The sequence below is a fragment of the Pygocentrus nattereri genome, chromosome 28 (assembly GCF_015220715.1).
Source record: "Pygocentrus nattereri isolate fPygNat1 chromosome 28, fPygNat1.pri, whole genome shotgun sequence".
Classification (NCBI taxonomy): Eukaryota; Metazoa; Chordata; class Actinopteri; order Characiformes; family Serrasalmidae; genus Pygocentrus; species Pygocentrus nattereri.
The window spans coordinates 16,627,935-16,655,129 of record NC_051238.1 but is presented as its reverse complement, the minus strand read 5'-3'; the positions used below and the strand labels follow the sequence as shown (position 1 = coordinate 16,655,129).

Genomic DNA, 27,195 nt, shown 5'->3' with positions numbered 1-27,195 from the left:
CAGTTAAAGGGGGATTACGCGAGTCTTTCTAAATAGTCCAGCTGTCGAGATGTTGAAATCAGAGTGGTTTCATTTAAAATGCTTGATTATAGAGAAACGTGCTGATTTGGATTTCTTTGGCGGTGGTAGAAGTTGCAATGTTTATATTTACAGTGCAAGTATAAAGATTTTATCCAAAACCACCAGTGAATCGACAAATTTAAAAATGGTGATTAAATAGAGGTAGATCTGGAAAAAAAGGGACTTTGATCGATTCTTTTGCCTGACAAAGCTATCATGAAGCAGCGCCTCCGACGTCAGCAGCATACATGACTATTTCTCGTGATAACGTCTGTGAGGGAGTTTACGGTGAACTCTTCAGACGTCTGGTTCCTATCAGAACTGCTGTGAACATACCTCAAGTGTCTGTACCAAAGAATATTTTCAAACCATATAAGCCCGGCTCTCATCTGACTGAAAGGGGAGAGACCTTAATATTTAAAGCCGAAGGTCGAATTACCGTTTCGACAACATATTTAAAATCACTGATAAAATCTGTCAAAAATCTTATAAATAGCTTGTAGTGTTTGGCTCAGTAACGCACCGGGTTGTTTCGGCTAATGCGCTTGCGCAATCTTCACCGCTTGCAGCGTAACCAAGATGATTGGCTCGTTGTCTTGAAGGGCGGGACTTACCAGAGAACTTGTAAAAAAGGAGAAGCACCAGAGGCGGTTTATGAAGAGCCTGGCCACTTACTACCCCCCCCCCCCTTATATCAAAAACAGAACTGCTGATCAGCAGGGGGCGCCCACGAGCGAGCCCTCAATTTATGGGAGTCAATGGAGCTCAAAAACGAAAAGTTAAAGTAGTTTCTAGTCACTTTTCTTTTAGCAAGTAAAAGGATGCATTTCACTAAAAAGCAAAGAAAACTCACCAGTGTTTCCCTTTTCTACAGCAAACGGGTTTTAGGCAGCAGAAGACGGGCATTACTGCTACCTAGTGCTGATTGGTTGGCGAACGAGCAGCTCATTGGCTGTTCGTGCTCACAGACGTCATGGACGAACATGAGGCGCCGTTTTAAACGCCTATAACTCGAGTTTAAAAGCCCATAACAATATAATATTGGTTCTAATATATTCTGTGCTATCCAGTGTTATAAATTTATTCTTTTACATTAAAAATGTTTAAACATTTAAAACTAAAATTTAGCTGAAATGCTCTTAACTCTTTCATTTTCTACTCGCCCGGGAGCGCCCTCTAGCGTTTGAGAAGCCTGAAAAACACTAGAGGGTAATTCTCTTCTCTACAGGTTCTCTGGCCAGGCTCAATTTGTCCTACTGAGTATGTGCACATCACTACTATAGTGTAGTATAATATGGTACTGAGCTGTTTGCAATCTGCAACCTCACCAGTAGACGCCACTAAAATAGTGCACCACTATCCACTATGTAACGCATCCTGGGTTTTGTGGTGAAAACACAGAAATTATTTTGAAAAAATATTAATATTGGCAAACTGATGAAGCAGAGGTGTATAATAACATACTGCCTAGGATAACACACAACATTAAATGCTAGGTTCAGGCCCGTTCTGTTTAGTTCTTCATTTTGTCTATGTTGAGAATGCACAATGCATTAGGTCTTTAAGCATAAAGTGCAGTTATAAAAAGGTGCTCAAGTATACAACAGAATACACTGTGTATGCAGTAGCCAATATCTTGCCAAAATGCACAATGCATTATGACTTTGAGCAGAAAGTGTGGTATTCTTGTTAAGTGGTTTGATTTAATTTGCTGTGGTCAGTACTCCTTAATGTTTTGATGCAACACAAAAAGCACCAAAATCCGTGTTTCAGATTTAGATTTATAAACCCAGTTAAAAACACATTACAACTTACATGGGCACATTCAAAAACAGTAATTACAGGTACAGTACTGAGATCTTCATTGTGGACCCAAATATAAATTGTCATTATGATGAATAAATAAACACACATAAAAATATATATTTTCAGATAATCAACTTATCAGAAACAATCATAACTTTCTTTCAAGTGTGGAATTTTCCAGTGTTTTATATACAATGAACACATGTACCATGCCATGCATGCTTACAGTGTGTCAGTTATTCCATACTTCTCCATTAAATACCTGCAATATCTCACTAAAGTAAAAGTTTTAGACAGGGCTGCAACATATGAATCTCAAAATATGTAAATGACAAGTAGCCACATATCTGTGTACATGTTTCAAGGGTAGCAGTACTTAAAAATAAATGACACCAAACACCAGCGGAGTTGAAAAACTGGCATTCTAAACATCAAACAGAGACAAGAACAAAAAATATAAAGCAATAACAATGTAACCATCTGTAAAATCAATTTCAGTAAACTTTTGGTAATTATTGACTTCTACATGTTATTTAGCCTCATCAAAGTTAACTTTGATTAAATTCTGTGCTTCCAGAAACACACTTCTGTCACTCTTTAAAAACCTAACTTATGGTTCCATGTTCCCTAATGTGGAATTTTTATTTATTTATTTATTTTTTGTTAAGATGACTTTTTTAAATCTCTGTAGTATCTGTTTAGAATTGACAAACGCAAGTCAATGTATTACTAACAAAACGAGGCACTTGAACAGATTTGAGCATGGTATGGTACGTTAACTCTGTTAGACATTGGTTATCTACATTATGTAAATTCATAAACACACCCCATGCAATGGAGTAGGATACAAAGGTTGGATAACAACCCAGACCTGTTTAGGTCAAAAACGCTTTGAAAAAAGAGATTTCTCAACATACTCAGCTGAACTTCAATTTCCATCTTTCCACCAATCAGGACAAAAATTTAAATCTGATAACATACATTTCATTAAAGAACATTAAGTAAGAAGCTAAAATCTACTTTTGCAAATTCCACAAGTAAGGTGGACTGAAGTATAGTTGACCCAAATCTTGTTTTGGGACATGCCTACTGGATCTTCTTTTTAGCATGAATGAGGTAACCTTTGGCTTTGATGATGCCTCGGCTTTTGACGATGATGGAGTACCGCAAGACCCACTCCAGCCTCCAGTCTGCCACCTGCAGGTCCTTACTGCTCTCCTGTACAGCCTCCTGAAAGCCTTCTGCACTGATCAGCTCTACAAACATTATTAAACAGTCATTAAAATGTCTGTCACTCAGTGCAATGTATTGCAAAAGACATAGATACTGAACAATGGTCAAATGTGTAGTAACTGCAATTTTACACATATATGGCAAAACTATGGTAATGGTGCTGCTGTTTAGGCTGGTGGATTTCATTTTCCTTAAATGTGTTTAAAGAATCTCTGACTGAAAAGGCAGCACCAACAATGCTTCTATATATATATGTATAGATAGATAAATAGATAGATAGACAGACAGACTATTCCTGCAGAAAAAAAGGCCTTCACACACAAAACAATCAGTGCCATATATATCCTGTCTTTAACCAACACATGCTTATCTAGGTCATATCCAGAAAATAAGCAGGAGAGAGGGAAAAGTTTTGGCACCTTTAGGGTCATTGTGTGTCAGCAACTGGATATCAAATTCTTTAGCGAACGCAGTGAGGTCTGGAGGCATCACGCAGCAGGAAGCCAGATTTACCTGGTTACTGCTGGGCTTCACCTGAACAAGGCAAAAAATATACATACACAAACTCAGACTAAGAACGAACATGAACAACTGAACTTAGTGATTTAGTTTAGTTTATATGAAAGAATTACATCAATCTCTCACTTATTTGTAAAATATAATGTCCTAGACAGATCCTTAATATATAAGGGCAAAGCTGGTGCATAACAACCGGTAGCATTTATATGTTGTGCATACATCCAAAGAAAAAGCTCAAAAAAAGACAAATTTTCTAGCAGCAATAATTTTATTTTCTTCTGAAAATTAACAGAGTAAGCTGTAGCCCTAGCCTCAACAGGCAGACTATTCAATTCACATGCTCATGGATGTCTAAGAGAGCTCTTACCAATAACTGTATTAAATCTAACTTAAGTAATATCAGCAATAGTGTCTTGTAATCGTGTCACCGACATGACAAATGGAACGGGATAAGTGGTCTTATGATATACTTACAATATACTGCAGTAACAAAAAAAAAAAACAAAAAAAACAAGGGTGCTACTTTGGATTGTATTAATCATCTTTCTTTACAAAGTTGCAGTGGTAATAAATATCTTATTTCAACAGACTTATTTCACTGCCAAGCATGGACAAGTATAATCTGAAGAATAAGCAATAATAGTGCTGGTGATAATTTCATATTTATTTAAATCAGGGGTGCTGGAACTCTGCCTTGGGGAGCCAAAAGGCAGTGTTCATGGTTGGGCAAAGGCCAAAAAGTCAAAACTATAAAACACAAAGAAAGTAGGTGTGTTTCAAAAGGTTTGTTTAAAATGTATTTCATAATACTATCCTTACTTACTAAAATAATTCAATATGTTTTTGTGTAACGTGTTTCTACAGAACCAAATTACATCTTGATGCATTGGAAACAATTACCACCATGTTGTGTAGCAATAAAAAGAATCAGTCAATCATGATAGGAAATGTTCATACAAATGCAAGGAATACTTTTTGTAAAGTAATATTCTTCTCTTGTAAGTCTTTCCATAATCGTTGCTATTAGAAAGGTCTGTATTGTCTGTATGCTACTTTATATTTGTCCTAACCCTGAAGATTCCCAGCCTTTCCCCATTTCTACCTGTGCCCAGTTGTACAGCTGCTCAAGCAGGGTCTTGTCCAAGTCTGAGGTGCCAATAGCTGCAACCTTCTGGCTGTGAACAAGCCCCTCCAGCTCCTCCCACAAAGGCTGCAGGTGAGCCAAGGCCAGATTCTCACCCTCTGACAGCAAAGGAGGAGCGATGATCACAGAGTCCAGCTGAGACACGCCCAACGACGCGCAAGCTAGGCACCAAGAAACAAACACAATGAGCCAGCAAGTAACAGTCAGATACACATTCTTCAAGCCCTGAGGATGACTTTGAAAAGGTGTTACTGGCACGAGAAGTAGGTGATGACAAAAACATTGCAGTAATTTGATACACAGTGCATATCACCATATTTCAGTTGATAAGTTGGTACAAAACAAAAAAGCAATAGTAGCACCATATTCAATTAAAATACACTCATTTTTATTCAACATTAACATAATGCACAGCACTACATTCAGTGAAACAGGACTAATTATAATAGTTTTATAATAATTCTAAAATTATTCAGTGTTGTTCAGTGTTCTATAACTACTAACCATATCCATGACATATTCAGAGATTCACATTGATGATAATGTTGGCATGCTGCCCAACCCTAACTGGCAATATTTGTATGACCCTTCTGTATTTATGACCCTCAGCAATCATGTCACAGTGTTACCACCAGGGGTCTATATAATGGAAAAACACATTTTCCCTCATTTTTTTTTATATAAACAAATCAAAATATACTGCTCACATTTCACTCTATACAGGTCCATATACATCAAAATGTCTTCATTTCATTAGAAAATATTCAATGACTTTACAGTATCATAGCCCAGTCACATTGAAATTATAAGGAGTGTTTCAACCCAGACCATTTTTTAAATGAGGCACTAAACAGGACAACCACTCAGCACTTTTATTGGGGTCTTTTTTGTAAGTTAATATGATAAAGAGAGGTTAGAAAATTGTCATGTGCAAATTAATTTTGACAGATGAATTATGATTCTGCTTTATGGGAAATACAGAACATGCATGAATAATGTAAAATATAGGCCCTTCAAGTGGGTGACAAAACTAAGCTTAATAAACTCAAGGAACTTAGTGTTTTGAGTGGCACTCACCCATATCCACAGCATTTCGGACAGATGAACAATCAGACTCGCTTAGAAACAGCTTGACTGAAGAAAGAAGAAAAAAAGCATGTGATGACAGTGCACCATAGGGGCATAGTTAAAGAACAAATGCAGCCTTTATTCTTCCATAAGTCAAGCAGCCCTCACCAGAAACCTTCAGTTCCTCTCTCTCCTCTGGTGTGATGGCCTCTGTATTCTGTGGGATTGTGCAATCCAGAATCCGGGACAATTCCTGGTATAGATACACAGACAAAAGACTGAACAATAACACAACAGGCACCTGAAAGGTCTGAGTATGTCAGGGCGTTTTTGTTTTTTTGTTTGTTTTTTTTTTGCTTGTTTGTTTTTTGAATTCTCTGCTTCAACTTGCTAGACTGCTTCAAAACCTTTGTAGTCGTTTAGCTCCTTTTGTGCATGTAAAAACTTGATGTGTTGTTGGACTGCAGCAAAGGAATGCCTCAATAAGCCTTAGCTTTATGTGTGAGTTAAGACCAGCACTCTCTTCTTTGCAGCAGATTTGCTGAGCGCTGCAGGATGGAGCCAGAGCGAAAGCACTCAGACCTCACAGCCCATACTGTTTATTTAAGCTAACTTGCCATGAATGATCACCATGACAGTTTTCTTTCATCACTGCAGGCTTTGAGGTCAATAAACTAACAGTTATAAGGCTTTCCTACGCCCAAAAGTTTTGACAAGAATTCCTTCGACATTCAACAGATGAATTCAGCCTCACAAAACAAAATCTTTAGAAAAGCTCAGTTCCTTTGAATTTTGTCACGCAACCTTGCATCAGCCCACATGTGCAACTGTATACACTGGCTAATCAGACACACCACTGATGAAAACTCTAACACTAATACTGCGGTGAGCCAAGAGAATAATGATGGAGCCAAACATTCCCTTCCATTTCATTCTGCACCATACGGACTGACTTTCAAGTTGTTCTTGGTCATTATAAAGTTCTAGTCTGGTATACTTCTTTTTCTTTTGGTTTCTTCAAACTGCTGGTGTGTAAAAGTGTGTGTACAGTGTAAAAACTTACTGGTTCCGTAACTGGGGGTATAGACGCAAACCACTCACTAAGCGTTGCTCTGATGCAGTCCTGAAGCTGAGGATAAAATAATAAAAAAATCAGTAAGGTGATGTCATGGGGAAAAAACATGTAAGTGGATGTTTGCTGAGTTCTGAGGCAGCTGGCTGAATGGAAAGTATGGTGTGCAAGTAGAAGTAGCTTCAGACTTTAGGGGTCAATTCCCCAACCACAGATTAAGCCTAAACCGGAAGCAAAAAATAGATTTCAAATGGCAAAACACTGCAATGGCCCTAAAGCCAGGAAGGTAGAAGAATAAGCACCAATAAATAGACCCATCTTTCAAACTGAAACTGAACTCAAACTGAAACTGGCCATTAAGCCCATTACAGCCTGCAGTTATGGCTACCATACCTACAAATCTGCACCTGCTTATCAGTTTAACTTGACCTGATGTTAACACTGACCAAAGTGGACCACTTATGTATGTCTGAGGATCAGAACCTTCTCACATAGTGAGGTAAAAATTTAGAACCATCCATCACAGACCTGGGCTGAATTATCAGTATAGCAGTTAAAATCTGAAAATGTGATTATAGCAACAAAGCTCTCCATAGATTAGCTACTTCGTCCTGTCGGTTTTAGAACCTGAGATTTGCTTTGCAAATGTGTGGAAATGCTGGAAAGCGCCTGGTGTGCTTTTCACCCTGCGGATATAACGTCAAGTGAAACATGCTAAATTAGCTAACCTAGCTAGCTCAGCTACGCTAAATCATTCAGGATAGGCGAAGCTGAAGTCAGCTTCTTTTTCACATTTGTCCCACCTTAAATGATGTAAATTCTGGCGCATCAGAATGTAACTACTAAGCCATTTAAGGTGGAACGGGAAAATTCGCTGGCGAATAAAGCTGACTTCAGCTTCCTCCAAACTAGTAAGCTAACCTATGTTGATAACCAACCAGAAATGCTTTGTAGCTAATTTACTTCAGAGTTTATACTTATTAACAGAACGTCTGTATAAAACATCCACAGCTGCTTTGCTGGTCATGAGCAGCTTGCAGCCTTTGGCTTGACAGCTAGCGTTAACTTAGCTAGCATTAGCTAACAGAGCTAGCTAACTTAGTTTGAGTGAGCAGAGCATTTCGGTCAGATGCTGTCAAGCCAGACACATAACCCACTGTGTGATTTGAGAAACCTGCTTCTTTGGTAACAGCTCACACTGTACGTCTGAACCGACCATCAAGCCAAGTTTCGGCCAAAGCCTGTGGTTTATCTGCTCAGACTGTGGAAGAGGAAAGCGCTCTGTCCCAACGACTTGGGTGCTCACGCTGCGGGTGACACGGAGCCACTAAAGACAGCTCGGTCAATAAAGTTGTCAATCAAAACAACACGCCGTATCCGAGTGTCGAGCAAAAACAGCGGCTGAATTTCGAACAGCTTCCCCCTCCCAGTGGCTCCTGCACCCGAACAGCGCATCAGATGTTTAATAAATAGGTATGTGGGATTCAGCCATGTGTCTTGGTTTAGAAACCGGAGCTTCATAGCTAGTGCACCATATAGGAAGGAAGGGGCTTTGGGATAGACACGGATTAACCGTTTACTATGACTGAACCATTTACTATGCTTTACTATGATATTTACTATGGTTACTCCTCGTGGTTGTGTGTGGTTTTAGGACTTTGAGAAGTCGGTTGGTGAGATCTTCTCAAACTCTGAGACATGCGACCAACACTTCTGACTCTGAAATCCATCTGCCCGCCCTACTGCTCGGAATAAGCTAGTTTGGGCGGTTAAACCCTTGTAACTCCTTCACACTGCATAGCTAACGACGGCCGATGAAGCTGAAATTCGGACCGAACATGAAATTCAGTCGGTTCCGAACAATCCCGGGTAAAAGCGGTCTCTGCCGGGCTCGACCATGCCGGAACAGGCTCGTAATGACGTCACCGTATGAAACGCAGACAAAACAACGCAGTTTTAAATAACGGAAATTCGTCGAGAATTACGATAAGAAAAAACGGACAGAAGGGTAAAGCCCGGTCAAGCGAACGATCAGCAGATTTAACGTTACCTCCTCACTTTGGGAAGACGGACATTTCTTCTTGAGCCGACTGCGGTTCACCAGGTTGCCCGTGTGCAGCTTCAGAGTTGTGGCATGGTCAAGTAACATCTTCGCGTAGACGTGAGGCTCCATGTCCAGCAGCCTGCTTGTACAGAAATAATTCGCTGGAGTGTCTTCAGACTATTTATAATCTCAACACCGTGATTCCCGTCGCTCTGCGCTCAGAGGTTTGGTATGACTCTGCATTTGTAGCTTCGTTCATTCACTACATTGAAGGCAAAAGCGGTAGTGAGCAGGACGGCAGACTGGAGCGGGCAGCAGAGAAAACCCGGACTGGAATCCTACTCTGTGCACTGTAACATTGTGCCGGGTCACCATGACGTGGCATATTTATTTTCTATAACGTTTAAACTACTGAGACTACAGTAGTTTAGATACATCTCCAAAATAAACCAATGACAAGACATATAATTCATGAAAATAATACAATTACATTTACAAATTGCTACGATCGTATAGTGGTGGAAGTGCTTGTGTTTTCATATTATGTTCAGTATTTTAAAGATTTATACCAGTCTACATTTTACATTCACATCAGGGTCAATTGTCACAGTATTAATATGAATTATATTTTACAGTTACATCATCCTTCTTCAATTAGTGGAACATCAACAAAAAGGTAAAATATGAAACAGTGCCATCTGGTGGCTAACACAATATATGGCATCCAGACCACATGGTGAAACTAAAAATAAGCTAGTTAAACCAGCTAGCATTGCTGTGCTCATTCATACTATTCTAATACACATTAAAACACGAGCCAAAATAATTGGAAATTTATTTCAGTGAGAGCCACATAATATATTAAAAAGACAATGACATCTCACTCTAGCGAACCGAAACTAAATACCGGACGTTTATGATATTCCGCCCGAACATTTTTTAAGTCTCAAAAATAATATACGTTAATTAAATTAATTATTTTCAAAAGCTGAGCCGCATCGGAGGGATCAAAGAGCCGCAGGTTGCCGACCCCTGGCCTAGTGATCTGACCATAGGATCTGACACTTCTCTTGATCTGACATGCGCAGGTTTCACTGTAACCAACACCAAGGCCTAGCCTACTAGCCATTAAGCCAGTCAGAAACAGGGCGGGGCGGGACTTGCTTTGACCAAACAAATCGATAGATTCAGTAGGAAATCCCGGGAAATACACGTGCGAAGTTTTTTACACTGTCAACGCGAAACGTATAAACTCAGCCAAACGTATAAACTCAGCCAACATCAGAACACAACTATATTAAGCCTGGGGAAAATGGAACTGAATAGGAATTTTAGGGCTGTAGTATTATTTATGAGTTTGTTGCACTGTAACTGTTTCAAAATATTTAAAATAAATGCTGCATAGTTTGCTATTATATTTTTAAAAGAAATGAATGTGTCCTTGTTCATGTCATTTAGTCAATGGTTAACAGCTGTTCCGTGGGTACAAACACCATGAGGTCATCTAAATAGCATAGAACACTGGTAAAATTCTTATCTCCAAAAATAGCTAACATCATTCTCATGAATGTCGCTGGGCTGTTCGACAGGCCCTGAGGCATCTGATTGTATTCATGGAGGCCAAAGGGTGAGGAGAAAGCTGTGTACTTCTTGTGCTTTTCATATAGTGGCACATTATGGTCAAGTCCATAGTGGAAAAAAAAACATTGCCTCTAAGAGCAGCAAGGGCATCTGCCTGGTGAGGCAGCGGATGTGTGTCTTTTCCTGTCCTTGTGTTAAGCCACCTGAAGTCAGTACAAATGCGCAGATCACCGTTTTTCTTCCAAACAAGGACTAAAGGTGATGTATACTCACTGTGAGATTTTCTAATGATGCCCTTCTCTTCCATCTCATTGAGAGCTGTTCTTAATTTCTCATACTGGCTTGGCGGCACTCTGCGATAGGGAAGGCAAAATGGCTTGTCATCTACGAGATGTATCTTATGCACTTAGTCAGTGGCTTCCCCACAGTCCATCTTGTGCCATGAAAAGATTGACTCATACCTTTCAACGAGTTGCAGAAGTCTGTCTTTCCATAGGTCAGACACTTCACAGGCATCCAGGTCCAACTCCTGCAGCCCAAGCGCCTCCAAGACCATTTTTACCTCTTCACCAGACCTTGCTAAGGGAGCGTCACGAAGAGACTGAGAGTGAGCCCGAATGCTAACAGGCTTAGACAGATCCTCCACAGCAACACAAGGAAATGCATCTGCAAGTTTTGTATTTCTTTTCAGCATCACAACTTTACTAGTAGGGTTAAAAATATTCATGGGCAGCCATCGGTCTCCCCACATGGGTGTGATGACCCTGCCAACCAAAACATTCTTTGGCCTACACCTGGATTGGGTTGGTTCAACAATCACAGTGCTGCCCACTGATATGGTTGTCGACTCCGGCAGTTTGCCCCAAGCGAGATGTTCACATTGTGGCTGTAATGAGATGCACTGCTTTAAACTTAATGTCCCAATTTTGTCAGGTACAGTCTCACCTCTCCACCTTTCAGCATTAGAAAAGAGAGAAAGGAATTGATGAACATTGTCATCTCCAACACCACTGGGTTCTAACATTATCCTCCAGTAGTCATCTGACTTTCGCATAAACTGTATGAGTGCCTTAATGGCATTGCTGCCCAGTATTATGTCATCAGTTTGACCAGGGACTACAAGCACTGGGATGAGCATCCTGCAATCATATACAGTCAAATTCACATTGTACAGAGCTTTTGGAGCGACACTTTGCCCACCACATCCAATTATGATGATGTCATCAGCAGAATGTCTCTCCATATCAGGATTTTGCTTTAGAAGATGTGACTCAGCAGATTCACTCAATGTGCATGCTATGGAGCCACTGACAATCATGGCTGTTAACAGGACACCTCCCGTTGCAGTGACTTGTATAGAACAAGCTGTCTGATTTCTGAATCCTCTGCAAACTTTGAAATATGACTGTGTACACTTAAGGGTGTAACAGAAGTAAAAGACCTGTAAACTGACTGAAAATCATCTGAAGCGTCATTGGGAGGGTCAAAATCAGGATCTACACTGTCCTCCCCTGCATGCAGATCACCATCCTAGGTGGCTCGGGGGCATCTAGACTACTGGTTTGAAATCTTAAACCCTTTAGACTATGAAATGAATCCTGTGATAAATTAAATCTTCCACTTATCCTGGAAGTTTTCATTCTGCCAATATGTTTGGTGCTTCTTTAGGTTAGCACTCGAGCTATGAGGGTAACATTTTCAACAAACACCAAGACTCAAAGATCACCCTATTGTTTTCTGTAAATACATAATCAAAACATCTCTTAACCCGATCAAACCGTATCCAGGTCTTCAAAAAGGACACGCAGACTTGTTGATATAGTTTAGGACACAGCATGACGTGTGAACGTGGAGAGTGTTTGTGCATTGTTATGAAGTTGTGTAAAACTTGTTGGTAACCAAAGAAAGTTAAAATTATGGATTTCTATATGTCAGAAAATTACTTTTACAAAAACACTTTTTTTCTTGGGTTTAGAGCAGAAATATTCTTTATTTGCCTGCATTTTAAATATGATAAAGTTTAGCACATTTCTTGTTTACAAAATGTTCATTTTCTGCACATAACAAATGAATTACTTGCCAAAATGTTACTATTATTTCACTGCTCCATTATCAAACACAAGTTAACATTTTCATATTTTCATCTGGTCTTGGAAAAAATGTAGTAATATGTGGAGTAGCTTACAGATGTAGCTCATCTGTACAGGTAAAAACAGGATAAATGCTGACCAGTAAAAGCTATTTGTAAACCTTTTGTAGGGTGTGAATAGAAATAAATTTTGTATATTTTGTATTTCATGTTTTTACAGTTAGACTTAGCGTTCAGGAAAAAGGTGCTTCTGTAGTTACAGATTAATTAAAGAGAAAGGCTTAAGCAATCATGAATGCCAAATGCTTACATTTTTGCATTTTGACCCAATCTCATTTCCTATATTTACCCATACCTCTTGTTTTTACATTCACATTGCCCCTTAGAACTGAGATGAGGGGTAGTGGTTGAAATCCTCTTTTACGAAATGGGACAACCCTCAAACAAAGAAGAGCATTGCTTCATTAACAGGCTAGCAGTGTTCTGTAGACGACCCTGCTAGCCTGCATTGACAGCAGAGGGGGATAAAAAGTTCAGCAACCTCTCTGCTGGACTTAAGTTACATCATATGCTTTCATATGGTATCATATGCTTGCAAAGAGGATGGATGTGATAATTATTTATTATTGCCCACCCCAAATTCTTCAGTGATACGAAGCTGACTTTAGCTATTCACCACCTTTCCTTTTCTACCTTAAATGGAGCAGCAGTTACATTGTCATGCTTCAGGAGTTTGTGCTGCTGGACTATTTAAGGTGTAATGGGAAATTTAGCTAGCTGTCTATCAAGACATTAGCATATTATTAGCAGATTTTTATGCTTGTTATGAAGAAAGGGACCATAATATATTGAAACAACATTAAACTAAGATAATACAACACTTATCATTTTACGTACAATTGTGAATTTCTTTGACCACTTGCGCTATTTTTCTTTTTTCTCATAACACTTTTTTTGGAGTGAGCCTCTGAAAAACCTCCATTTGGAGTGCTATGTAGCCCTAACATTTGCCCTACTTCTCAATCTCAACAAAATCAGGACAACCTACCCCCTTTGCCTAAACACACAAAAGGGTACGGACTAAGTGGTAGAGGCAAGGGGTGAAATTGGATTGGGCCTTTATGTGCACATGAGATGTAGTGTTGAATTAATATGTCCAATTGTCTGTACTGAGAGAAATTAAGCTTCTATCTTCTGACCTGAGGATGGTCAGCTCCCTCCATTGTTTGTCCCATCTGCTGATCTGAGGTGGTCAACCCCCTGCATTGTTGGTTTGGCCCTTTGATTGCCGACCATAAGGTCACACAATAACCCTCTAGGGTGGCAACCATCAAGGAGTGTTGATGTTCGCCATCCTTGCAGGGAGTCGGCACCTCTGTCCTTTTGATAAGGTAATCATCATCCCCCTGCTTAACCCCCTCTTCTATCACCCTCATCCCCCTCGCATACCCCTGCTTAACCCCCTCTTCTTTATCACCCTCATCCCCTTTGCTTACCCCCCTTAAAACTCCTTTTCCTCACCTTTATCCTCCTCCCACAACTTCCAGTGTATATAAGGTTGTCCTAAAATATCCCTAATCAGACTGGCTGCGATCCACTAAGCTTTGCCCACATTTCCTGTGTGTCAATAAAATCAAGTCTACGCTGAAGGTCTCCTGACTTCTGAATCCTGAAAGGTGAATTTCTAACAGTACTAGTTGTGTACATTGCATTGTTTGTTTTATTTGTTTTATTTTCAAAGATTGACATCTTAGAAAATAACTGTCATTAAGATGAATGATTTTGATTTGTCAGTCTTATTTCATATGTACAGTACTGTATATTCTAGTGTTTCATCTATTATTATGGCTCAGGTACTCTTGAAAGTGCCCTAAAACACCCAGCAGAGCAGATTTTTGCCATGTATTTCTAAATATGATTCTCAAGCAAAGTAGCCCCAAAGAAACACATTAACAGTGAGCAGAATGATGGCATTGATATTACAAACATTTTTCCAGATGTGGCCCTCCTCAATGCTGGTCAGCTTCTTCTCCAGAGCCTGCTTTTCAGCTGAGCTCAGCTTCGGCCCAGGAGTTTCAGACAGCCCACACAGCCACATTCCCACACGCCTCCAGCATGAAGGTGTCTCCTGCTCCAGCTGCGAGTCAGAGCCTGCAGGGTTGGATTCTTCTGCTGCGGGTGGGGCTGCCCACGGATCTTCCAGATCTACACGCTGCTCTTTGCTGTGTCTAGTCCACCAGGTTAAACGAACAAGCTGCAGAGAAGTTGAGTTTCATCAGTGTGAATAAATGTCACAGTGGACATTATGTAATATACTTGTAACCTAACTTGTTAGGACCAGCGACAGTTATTTTTAAACATAAGTTCTTAAAAAAACGTCTTATTCTTTCAACAAAACAGGTGAAAACATTTCTTTTTTGGTGACTGAGATTAAATTTAGGGTTAGGCTTAGAAACATTTTATTCCATATAAGGAATTACATATCATGACTGTCATATCAAACCAGTGAAATAAGATGAAAAATGATATTGAAACCTTCTGCATTGTGCCAATAGGTTTCAACATTTTTTGTCTTTAAATACTGCTGAGCTTAATTTTAATGCTGAAACTACTCAAACGTGCTACTGCTACACAGGACAAAATACACAGCTGACAATATGACATCACACCATATGACTGTGTGCTATTTTAGGATAGATTTGTTACAGGATTCTTTTTTTGTTTTGGGTTTTTTTGGCATTTATCCACAACCCCCCCCCCCCTCCACTTTATGTCCAACTCTTTCCCCATCACACAATATGACCAACACTGTGAGAGTAAAACCTTCCTCCAAGACACAAAAAGCCAGCTCAACATGTTCAGATGAGAAAACATTAACTCACACTGTGTTGAGTTATGGGGTGTGGGCGTGACCATTTGCTCTGCAACCGCCTGTTGATGGTGGTATGGGCGAGAATCGAATTTGCCACATCTTGTCATTAGAATGCTTAGATGGTTATGCCACTCATGAGCATCCTGATTTTCTGCTAATCTCTGCCCGACACCGATATTAAACAATACCCAATATGCCATCTATATATGAAAATGCCAACTACATTATATTACATTGCACATTCATACAATGTCATACTGTATAAACATTTTCTGATTAATGGACCAACAGACATGATCTAAAATACTTGACATAAATCTATCATAAAATCTTGTCACCTAAGTAAGTACAAAGACACCTCTTACATTAATACATTTGGCAATACATAACAGATTTGGTGTGTGTGTGTGAAGAGGGAGAGAAATCCTTACATGTTGGTTTGGAATGGGGGCAGTGCAGAGGCTCACTACCGTTATGACCAGGCCTGTCAGAGCTAGCAGTATGAGAGCAAAGTAGAGGTAATGCACGTCTTTCAGCAGATCCGGCCGCAAGTCCTTCTCCCCACAGGAAGGGGTGCCATAAGCAAACTGCAACACCATTAGTGTGACTCCTATAACTAGACCCACTATCAGACCCCAGAACGCACCCTGCAGAGTTAAACGCACAGCCCAATCAGTGTAAGGAATTTCAAAAGTAAGTCATTACTAAATTGTCTTACACTATGATCGACTCAGTGAAAATACAATAGTAGTGGTTGTTAAATTCAAAAATGTTTATCACTATTTAATGATTTCTGATGGTTTCTATAAATATCATGTATATTTTTCCCAATAAAACCATTTTGGATGCTTAAGTAAACCTATTTTTGTAGATGAATAATGGTGTATTATTAGGGGATTTCCACTTTAACAACTGAATTTAATCTAACATATTTGTATAAGGTAAAATAACAAAACAAAACAAAAAAAACAATGTAGCATTCTAACCCTAACATGATAAAGGCAAAGGCATACAGTAGCACACAGTAGCTTCTCTGGCCCAGCAAAAAAAGCTGCTTTACGTCGAAATTCAAAAATCAAAGTCACTTGTCTCATGTGTCTCTTTTACATTCAAGCTTTCATCTATGAACAATGGACGCTGCTGAAATTGGGTAAATATTACAATTGATTCACATTATGAGTATAGGCTGATACTTTCTGATACAAAGTTATATTCTGATATCTGCTCCTTCAACAACAAACTGGACTAGCGTACCTCAGTCTGCACCTCACTGCACAGGAGAGAATTAGTGTGCTTTGCACTGTTTATATGTTGTATACATGTTGCGATATCTGCCCTTATTTGTGAATTACTGGTGTAACAGTAATGACAAAACTCATTGCGTAAGAAAAATTCCATGGTAGACTGGATGGACTGCTGTATCGGCCACTACTAGAACAAAGCACATTGACGAGATGATGTAATCAATATAGTAATCAGTACTGCAGGGTAGGTAACACACTTGTTCATTCATTCGACCCCAGAAGATGGCCATGAGAAACACTGCAGTGACGGGAGGAGCCAAGAAACTGGTTATGGCCTGAATGTAGTCAAAAAGCTGTCCACTGTTGGCTGACTGGATGACTGGAATCCATAAGATGCTCAAGACTACCAGCAATAAAACGAACACCCTATGAATGTAAACAAGAAAAGAACAGAATATGCTTGATCCTGATCATGGAGATGCACCATAACATTGTTGTAAGAAAATTTTATATTATAATAACTTTATAGGAGAAGGAAAAACATTTCTTGATTTATCTACATCAGTATCTATTGCTGTTTTTCAAAATTTCTATTGCTCCATTCATCATGACATTTTCACACGTAAAGAGCTCCTGATGTTTTCATATGTAATAAAATAAATAATCTAAAAGTGAGGAAAATTACCATATATTTAATTAAAATAAATAGGTAGAATAAAATTGTTAAAATTATATAAAAATAATAGAAATGTTCAACTGATAAATTAGTACCCTTTCATGACTTATATATTTATATTCAATATGCCAAAAATCAATATTTATAGAAGTTACAACATAAACAATATGTACTTACAGTATATTATGAAGTATCAGCACTTTGCTGACATAAATGGTTACACAGCACATTTGTCACGTTTTTTGGCTATTTTCCACTTTTGTTTGAGTTTATGTAAAAAAAAATGTAATTCATTTTCCGTCATCACTCATTTTTACGTGACCATTTCCCAACCTTTCTTTATCCCTTATTACAATGTTGTTCTTGTTACTGTGCTTTTAAGAACACTATGTGTACATGGGCTCTGTTCTTATTGGATGCCCTGTATTGTGCTCTTTTCAAAGAATAGTCCAGCATGAAACATTCCTTATAGTTTTAATGTCATTGGGTGGAGCTAAAATGCTGAGTAGGCAGTTGTGCATAAATCATGTTTACACCATGTTTACATACTACATCAAGCTCTTTTATTTAAAAAAAGTAAGTAAAATTTGTTCTTCTGTGATACTGGCCCCTAAAAAAGACTTTAAAAAACTTGGCCTCTGTTACATCTACTATTAATCAATAAAGTAATATCTTTAAAGCGAGACTGCTGTTGTATTACAGTGATACCAATTTTTTTCCTTCTTTATCTGAGTAAATTTCTCCTCAGGGTTTCAAAACTGCTATGCATTTTATAACATATATTTGAGACTTTGGTGGCACCAACAGCAGACACAACAGTTACTGATAACAAAGGGTATGTTTATCACTGCTGTACAGACATGTCACTGCATAACACAGAGTGTTACCTGCCTACAACCATGAGCTCCATCTCAGAGGCCTGGCGTCTTATGCGCTGCCAGATGTCCATGGTGAAGAGGGTGCTGCTGCTGTTGAATATGGAGGTGAGGGAGGACATTAGAGCTGCCATCATCACCGCAATCATCAGCCCTCGCATACCTGCCAAGAATACATGGAAAGTAATAGAGTGAAAAGAAGCAAGGAAAGAAAAGAATATCCAAAATATTCAGTCATTAATGTAATGCAGAGTTTGCTAACCTTGCTTTGTAAAGAAATTCCAAAATCCTAACCTTTATTGAAAATGTCTAAAAATTGGGGAAACCAAGGTCAGCAGGCTACAGCCTTCTTACAGTTATTTATACATAAAACTAGGTAATCAGAGTATGCCTACAATTATATAACTAAGACAAACAACAATCTATTTTGGCTTTATGAAGTTTTAATGGTCTGGGAATAAAAATAAATATCTGGCTACCCTCTCCCAACTCCCGATTCTGAAAGAAGTAATATGTTCAAATTGGTAAATTATAGAAATATGCTTTCATACGTCTAAGAAGCCAAGGTTCCATATGTGGGGCACCAGTAGCCATTTATATTGTGGTAAAATTTCATGATGAATGGACAAACAGAAACAGTCCAAAATAAACTACTGTTATAATAAAGCTGCACTAGGCAAGTTTGGGGGATTTGAGGACCCCTCTGGTGGAAATGTGTAGTTGCGTGAAATATGCAGAAGAACATTTTGTAATGTCAGTTGTGCTTTGGACTCCTTCCTCGAGCAGATGAATCTGACTTGCGGGTGCATTAAAAGAGTTTTCAAGGAGAACTCAGTAAAAACGTGTCTTCCTAGGATGTAAGTTATTTATCTACTTTTGCCATCATATCTTTATCAGTGTAATGTTGATTTTGCATTTCAGACCTAAACATTCAGCTGTAGCTTCTATTTGAGCCTTAGTGTGCGTGACATTAATATATAAACACAAAATGTGGTCTAAAAAAAACGATGAAATCCAACACGACACCTCTGACCTTTAAATGATTATTTTAGGCCATTTTGATTTTTACAGGGCCATTCACAGTAGTACACACGCACCACATTTCAGCCTGTTTTGTCACCACTCAGCAATGATGCTTTTTTCAATTTCAACAAAAGAAACCTTACATAGTGCACATGTGTAACTTTTATTGACTTTGACTTGATGTTTTGCTCATACATTACATAAACGTTGATATAAATAAAGGTTAAGTCAGTGAAGTTAGCTGTTAGGCTAGCTGCTTGGCTTAGGGCTGTTGCATTAGTCAAAACTCCAGTTTGTGTGCATCTTTACTCCATCAACCACTCTATGTTAGTTTGCAATGATTACATTATAACATATATTGTGCAGGAGATTAACTGATAAAGTCTTTCTCAAAAATATGTTTATTAATATAAGCCATGTACATTTTTCATACCCTGTGTAATTTCAATGGCCATCAGAGGTAGGCTAGGGTCCCAATGAGCCAAGGACCCCATAAAAATACAAATTATGTATATTGCATGCCTGTTTCCGTGTGATTTTTGTGCGTGTTAAGAGGGAAAATTAAACAAAGTGATCCAAGTGCAGCAAAAGAAAAAGCAAAAAGAGGGAGGAAAGCAAAATGTTTATTGCTACACTCCCAAATCTAACATTTTTCAGACAGAATTAAGTGCTGGAAAGTCTCGGCAGTGCACAATGTTAATGTGTAAAATGTTAATACAGATAGCCCTAGTGTTTGGTTCAATTTTTAAAAAATCTTTCAAAGATACTTGAATACTTAACTTATTACTTCTAGGTAAAAATAATCTTCGTATTTTACTTATATGCTATATATATAATGCTATATATGCTAAATAATTTCACTTAATAACACTACTTGATTCAAAATTAAATTCAATTAAAATATCTACAAATAACTTCAATAATGGTATAATGTTCTTAAATAAAATTTCTCAGAATGAGAAATATGAGATATATCAAGTAGATTTAAGATAACTTCACTTGCCAAGATCATTTTTTTGCATTGTAGATGATTGCGCCACTTTATACATGTGCCATCCAACTAATGGACTTATACACCCATAACACCATTAAAAAACTTCAACTGAATTGCGAAATCTAAATTCCATATATAACACCTCTACAGAAAGAACTGAAGTCTGTAATGGAATTCCTAAATCCCAACCTCTAATAAATCTGCATCATGATTGTTAGTACAAAATGACTACTTCATACTGAAACATGTCAGAACCTATGGATGTATTTCAGAATCAGAATCAGAATACTTTATTGATCCCAGAGGGAAATTGCAGAATTTCTGTATTAACAGGTCAGATTAATATAATTACCAGAAAACAAGGCAGCCATACCTACGGGCATGAGCTCCACCACCAGTTTAGGATAGGCAATGTTAGAACAGCCTACAGCAGCTTTACAGATTCTAAGGCACTCATCAGGATCCACACAACCCACCTCATCTACCACAAACAAACACAAAGAAGAAAAATAATCAATTTACTGTTAGCATCTTGGTAGAGGTTAGTAGATACTACTCCAACTGGCCATTTCTTTAACTACACCTCCTTGTTTCTACACTCATTGTCTATTCTATCAGTTCCACTTACCATATAGGTGCACTTTTTAGTTCTACAATTACAGACTGTAGTCCATCTGTAGTCCATCGTACTCTGTTAGCCCCCTTTTACCCTGTTCTTCAATGATCAGGATAGCCACATGACCACCTGTTTGTATTATTTGGGTGGCTGATCATTCAAAGCACTGCAATAACACTGACATTAGTGTTAGCTCCCTTCAGTGGTGTGTTAGTGTGGGTGGTGCTGGTATGAGTGGATCAATCACAACAGAGCCACCACCACATAGGCATCACTGCAGTACTGAGAATCACCAAATCACCACCAAAATAATACCTCTGTGATGGTCCTGTGGGGGTCCTGACCACTGAAGAAAAGGGTGAAAGGGGGCAAACAAAGTATGTAGATAAACTGACGGACTACAGACTGTAATTGTAGAGATACAACGTGCCCCTATATGGTAAGTGAAATGGACAATAAGTGCAGATACAAGTGTACTTAAGTAAGTGGCCAGTCAGTGTACACCTTTAATCAATCAGACGTGCCTGGGTAGAGTGCTCTGCTGATCATGCCTGGCATAACAACGAAGAACATGGGAAGGATCTTCAGGTAGCCCCCCAGCACAGAGCCACCTTTAGCATGCGATAGGTTTTTGGCAGACAAGGACCGCTGCACTATCACCTGCAGATAACATCACAGGGCAAAGGTAAGCAAAATAACATTAATTGCTTTTAGTGGGAAACTGTGCTGTTTGGCTAGATAAACTGCTTATCAGCAAACTATCAACTAGAGAAAGGTGATACCACAAATTGTCTTTCAGTAAGATGTAGCCATTCAAAACAGAATTCAAACTCACGAGAAGAAAAGCTCAGTTTACCCTGTGAACAGGTTAAGCTCTGGGCTGATTTGGAGCAGGTACTCAGTGCATGTATATAATACGACATACAAGTTACTCCAGACCATCTAGTCACTAATAAGGGCCTTCTGCAACAAGCACACATTGGCGGTCCTATTGTTCCTGCTCTTAACTCCTTAAACCCCACAGCTTATTGCTCAGTTAATAATCCTTAAACTTCATATTTAGCAACTATTATAAATAACCCTTTATTTACTATGGAACTTATATATATGTTTTGTAAATCTGAGGAACTGAAGGATGTTACTTCAGGGGTTTATGAGATTAAATCTTAGACTCAGATTCAACCTTTAAAAGTGACAGATGCTGGTTTACCTGGTCAGTGCACCACACCCATGTAGCCAGCACGGTCAGACCGAAGAGCAGCCCTGGCCAGGGCAAGTCCCCTGTCACTGGGTCGCGAAAGATATGGAAGGCATCTGGGCGTGGGAGGTGACATGTAGTGTTAGGAACAGTGATTGCAGGCACCGCTTTTCCATACTGCTCCAGCAGACCCTCATACCAGCCCACTTTAGCAAAAGCTGTCAGGGAGACAGAATGCAGAGTGTCATTTTATATACACACACACACACACACACACACACACACACACACACACACACACATATATATTAAAAATATATGACTATAATAATCATTATATAATAATCACTAGATTGGGAAAGACTCACAGAACTAGAGAACTTGTTTAAATTTGAAAAACTTGCTAAATAATGTTAAACATTTATATAATACATATTTCATATAACAGTACACATTTTTATAAATAAAATATAATATGTTATTGTTTTCCAAAACCATCTAAAGCTAAATCCCTCAGTGCCTCCTCTATAATGATGGAAAATACTTCATTTTTTTAAATAAGCATATAGGCCTTGTGCCTTGCAGTCTGGAGTTTCTCCAGATGCACATATTAGCATGTAAGTCACTTTAGTGTTAGTCATTAAGAGAAAAAACAGCCACAGACCTCAGGATCTGACTGTATATGACTGAAGTAACTTTAAAAACAAGAGGTTCAAAAGTTTATTACCGAAAGATATCATGTTACTAATATATCGTATTATATTATTTCCAAGAATTTCACTGAAACGGTTAATGCAAAACAAAAAACAACAAAAAAACTCACTCAGTTACTGCTCAGACTATTTGAACATCTCTGCTGAGTTACAGTGTTTTTAATCATTTTCATTACCACTGAATTAATTTAATAAGTGTTAGATTGATACACTACATCGTAGGAATATTTAATATTTTGCTGTTTTTGGCCTTCCTTCCTTGTTTGAATGAAAACTGAAAGTGCAATTTTTGACCAGAAAATATATGGTGGCTGAAATTTTCCCTAGTAGGCAGTATTATTTAATACATAAAGTGTACATTTCATTTGTGCTTTCATAACAATAACCTGTTCATGTAGACTGTCTGACTACCTTAATATACTGCCAAAAGATATGGACTCCTCTTAATTACTGAGATCAGCTACACCCATTGCTGTCTATATAATCAAGCACACAGCAATGCAATCTCCATAGACAAATATGGGCAGTAGAATGGGTAATACAGAGTAGCTCAGTGACTTTAAATCAGGCACTGTCATAGGAAGCCACCTTTGTCATAAGTCAGTCCAAAAATTTCTGCCCTGCTAGATCTTCACCTTTCAACAGATGCTATTATTGTGAAATGGAAGCGTCTACGAGCAACAACAGCTCAGCCATGAAGCCGTAGATCATGCAAACTCACAAAGCCTTGCATCACTATTGCATCACTCACTACACTACCTCTGAAAACAATCAGCACAGCAACTGTGCATCAGGAACTTCATGAAATAGGTTTTGACAAGTTGCACAAATGTGTAAGATCAGTACGCACAGTGCAGCTAGCTGGAGTCGTATAAAAAACAAGCAACCACTGGAATCTTGAGCAGTGGAAATTTGTTCTCTGGAGTGATGAATAATGCTTCACTATCTGGCAGTCTGATAGACAAGTTTGGCATATGTCAGGAGGAAACTACCTACCAGAATGCATAGTGACAGCAGTAAACTTTGGTGAAGACTAGGCTGAAAACTCACTTGTTCAGTTTAGCTTTTGGTAGCTAATGTTCCCCCTTAGATAAAGGCAGCAGATCCAGGGGTCCATGGACACAGGGAATTATAGTAAACTGAGACGCTGCTCGTCCCGCTGCTCGCACGCGGTCACTCAAGTTTGTGGACGGTGGAGCGGAGGGATGCCGGACTGTTTCAGAGTGCTGCCGTGTCTGTGTCCTTCTGGTTCTCTCCTTTTAGTTAAGCTGTCATAGTCAGATCTGCCGGAGTCGTTAGCCACACTCTGGAAATGTTTACATTCCCTGTTTTTGTACAAACGGATAGAATAAAACTAATTCCCTCTCCCTGCTTTCTTTCCGAGTATACAATCACCCATATGTCCGGCTGGACGCTGAAGGACGACTGACTGCTGAGCCCTCCTGCTACCCACTTCAGACCAGCTGCCCACGCCCGAGCTGCCACCACCTGCCTTGGACTAGCTGCCCACCCTACGCTAATGTTCTCATAGACTCCTAGTTATTCCTAATACCAATATTACTGCTATTAATATTAGTAATATAATCACTTGTAGGTAGTTTGACCAGAGGAGGATGGGTCCCCCCTGGTGAGCCTGGTTCCTCCCAAGGTTTCTTCCTCAGTTCTGAGAGAGTTTTTCCTTGCCACTGTTGCCCCTGGCTTGCCCACCAGGGGGTTTCTGTACATTCTTACAGTCCTGTTGAAACTTTGTCTTTTACGAAATTCTGTAAAGCTGCTTTGTGACAACATCCGTTGTAAAAAGCGCTATACAAATAAATTTGATTTGGAGGGGGGAATGATGGTCTGGGGCTCTTTTTCATCATTTGGGCTGGATTTCTTAGTTCCAGTGAAGAATAATGTTAAGGCTCCAGCATACAAAGACATTTTAGACAATTATATGCTTCCAACTTGTGGAAACTGTTTGGGGATAGTCCATTTCCGCCCACATAATGTCAGCCATATACTGTAAGCTACCAAAAGAAATTCACCTATGAACATGAGAGCAAATGCTCCGGCTACCATAATTACAGTCTGTAAGGCATCAGTGTAGATCACAGCTGTCAGCCCACCTGCAACAAAGTATCAGCAATTAATGGATCGTCTGTAGCAAAGGCACTAGCAGTATAGCAACATGGTGTGTGTTATGTGTTATCAGTTACCAGCTATAGTATAGAGCGCTGTGACTACAAGCAGCACTACAGTGGAGACATATAAGTCCCAACCCAGCGACACCTGAATGAACAGTGCTCCAGAGAAAAGGTCTGTCTGAAAAGAGCAAATGAAGTAGTGAGAAGTCTTGAGACCTGCAGTACATTTCAGGACTCATATATGTCACTGGTACTTCCTCCCTTCATACTTCATAATGGGTCTTGCTGCTACATTAACCTCTTAAATTCCCAGGCTTATGACATGTCAAGGCCTATTATTTAGTAACATGTAAAATGTATCATGAAAGCGAAGGGAATCCTGGGCCTTTAAAGGGCCATGGGTTAGCCTTACTGATATCTTGGTGAAGATGTAGAGAATGAGAGACAGCACACTCATGTAGATTCGAATGCGCTGGCCACCAAATCTCTTCCTCAGGTATTCAGGCATGGTGACCACTCCAGCAGAAATGTACACAGGCACAAAGATCCAGCCTAAGGCAACAAGGACCCATGCTGCCTATAATAAAAGCACAAACCTCCCATCAGAAAGAGTTGTTTCTTAAATATCTATAAAGAGCACTTTGGCCAAAATATGTGAGATTTTTAGGTTTAATAGAGTAGGAAAACTATCTTCTGATGATGTATCCGGAAAGTGGGAAGAATGTTTGAAAACTAGCTGGTGAACGCAGAAGGACGTCGAATATCACATCTTGCCTGGCAAGGCCAGTGCTCAATATTTCCAGAAAGGATATATAATCTTTGGTATTTCTTTATCACTGTGTGGAGGACTCCCACTGGTTGCATGACATTTGCACGATGCACGCTGGGTGTTTAATACTGAGGGATGCAATACTATGTTACAGAATACTGTAACAAAGTATAACATATATAACAAATAACATATTAAAAGCTAGTTTTAGGCCAGAATGCCCTTTTATGACAAGACTGTGCAAATTGTTTGTAAGCTTAACAGTAAAAGCAGTGTAGTGCTAGGTCCTGGACATGGAGCAGTTGCATCAACTTACGTTCCACTCAAATGCCCCGACAGCGATTCCGCTTGCTGCCCCAGTCCCTGCTAATCCAATGAACAAGCCACTGCCCACATTACTGGACATCAAAGAAGCACCAATCTATGAGTGTTTAAGACATCAGAGCAGTCAAATTCATATTTGATTTTCACATTTATAAATATACAACTTGAGTGAAGAGATTGTTTATAGTCTGTACTCTTTGACTGAAAAGGCATAATGTGCATAAATGGCTTGCAGGCATTATTCAATAATATAGTTACTGTATTTTAACACACATTCATAAGACCAGCATCTCCAAAACTGAAATACCAGGAAACTAGTGCTAGTTCTAGCATTTACATCCTTCTTTCTGATCAACTGTGTCTGACAGAAATACTTCCTTGTGCACACATGTAGCTAAAAAAAAAAATCAATAATTATTAGTGCATATTTGCCCTACAAGACAGATGTGCTGAATACAGAATAGAAAGAGACTAGCCAAAACTCACTGGCCACCATGTCATGGATTTGCCTGCTAAGAAATATCCTCCAACTGTCCCGCGGTTAGCCCTGATTGATGACTTTAAAGAAAAAAAAAAAAAAAAAAAAAAAAAATGCATCATTTATATCAAACTACATATAAATGTGCATGCTTTAGGGAAAAATAAACAAGGGATAATGCATCCAAATATCTTCCATCTTAATCACACAAACAGCAAAAAAAAAAAACACCCAAATGATTAATTGAATGATTAAAAGTGAATGATTAAACATACCCATATTCCCACCGCTAGAACAAACACAAAGTACACCACAATCACCACAATATCAGGAATCTCCAACTTAAACTTTCCATTCTGCTGAGGCTCCGCAGTGCCCGTTACAAGCTCAGGTGTAGATGTCATTTTAAAAAATGCTACTGAAAGAGTGTGAACTTTGAGGCTAGTGTGCATCCAGTCAATCATTAAGCAGGTATTTATCAAAAAACGTTGACTCACCTTAATTGGTTATATATAAGCCGGAAACATGCCTGAGAAAGCTTTCACATGAAGATGTCCTGAGCAAGGACTTTTACCAAAACCCTTTTACCAGGGGAGACATGCTTAACTGTATTAACATATAACAGTTAATATACTGCACAGCACATCTCAGGTTACTGAATGTCTGAAGTA

The 27,195-nt window shown here is 39.0% G+C and overlaps 2 protein-coding genes across 3 annotated transcripts; both read right to left on the bottom strand.

The window, feature by feature from the left end:
- Positions 1-1,821: 1,821 nt before the first annotated feature.
- gclm (glutamate-cysteine ligase, modifier subunit) lies at positions 1,822-9,261 on the bottom strand. The gene is made up of 7 exons (XM_017693524.2): positions 8,953-9,261; positions 6,894-6,959; positions 5,999-6,083; positions 5,840-5,896; positions 4,721-4,923; positions 3,519-3,633; positions 1,822-3,122 (listed from the first exon to the last, which is right to left on the bottom strand). The coding sequence occupies exons 1-7, from the start codon at positions 9,073-9,075 to the stop codon at positions 2,953-2,955; spliced, it is 819 nt and encodes a 272-aa protein (XP_017549013.1). The 5' UTR covers positions 9,076-9,261; the 3' UTR covers positions 1,822-2,952.
- A 3,236-nt stretch (positions 9,262-12,497) lies between these two features.
- slc5a9 (solute carrier family 5 member 9) lies at positions 12,498-26,935 on the bottom strand. 2 transcript variants are annotated; one of them, XM_017693522.2, is made up of 13 exons: positions 26,800-26,935; positions 26,533-26,604; positions 26,039-26,143; positions 25,366-25,530; positions 25,026-25,131; positions 24,855-24,935; positions 22,127-22,332; positions 21,441-21,576; positions 20,674-20,781; positions 18,296-18,446; positions 16,990-17,158; positions 15,920-16,135; positions 12,498-14,870 (listed from the first exon to the last, which is right to left on the bottom strand). In XM_017693522.2, the coding sequence occupies exons 1-13, from the start codon at positions 26,926-26,928 to the stop codon at positions 14,538-14,540; spliced, it is 1,977 nt and encodes a 658-aa protein (XP_017549011.1). In that variant the 5' UTR covers positions 26,929-26,935; the 3' UTR covers positions 12,498-14,537. The 2 variants fall into 2 exon arrangements, with proteins under 2 accessions (XP_017549011.1, XP_017549012.1); XM_017693523.2 differs by lacking the exon at positions 15,920-16,135.
- Between the last annotated feature and the right edge of the window lie 260 nt (positions 26,936-27,195).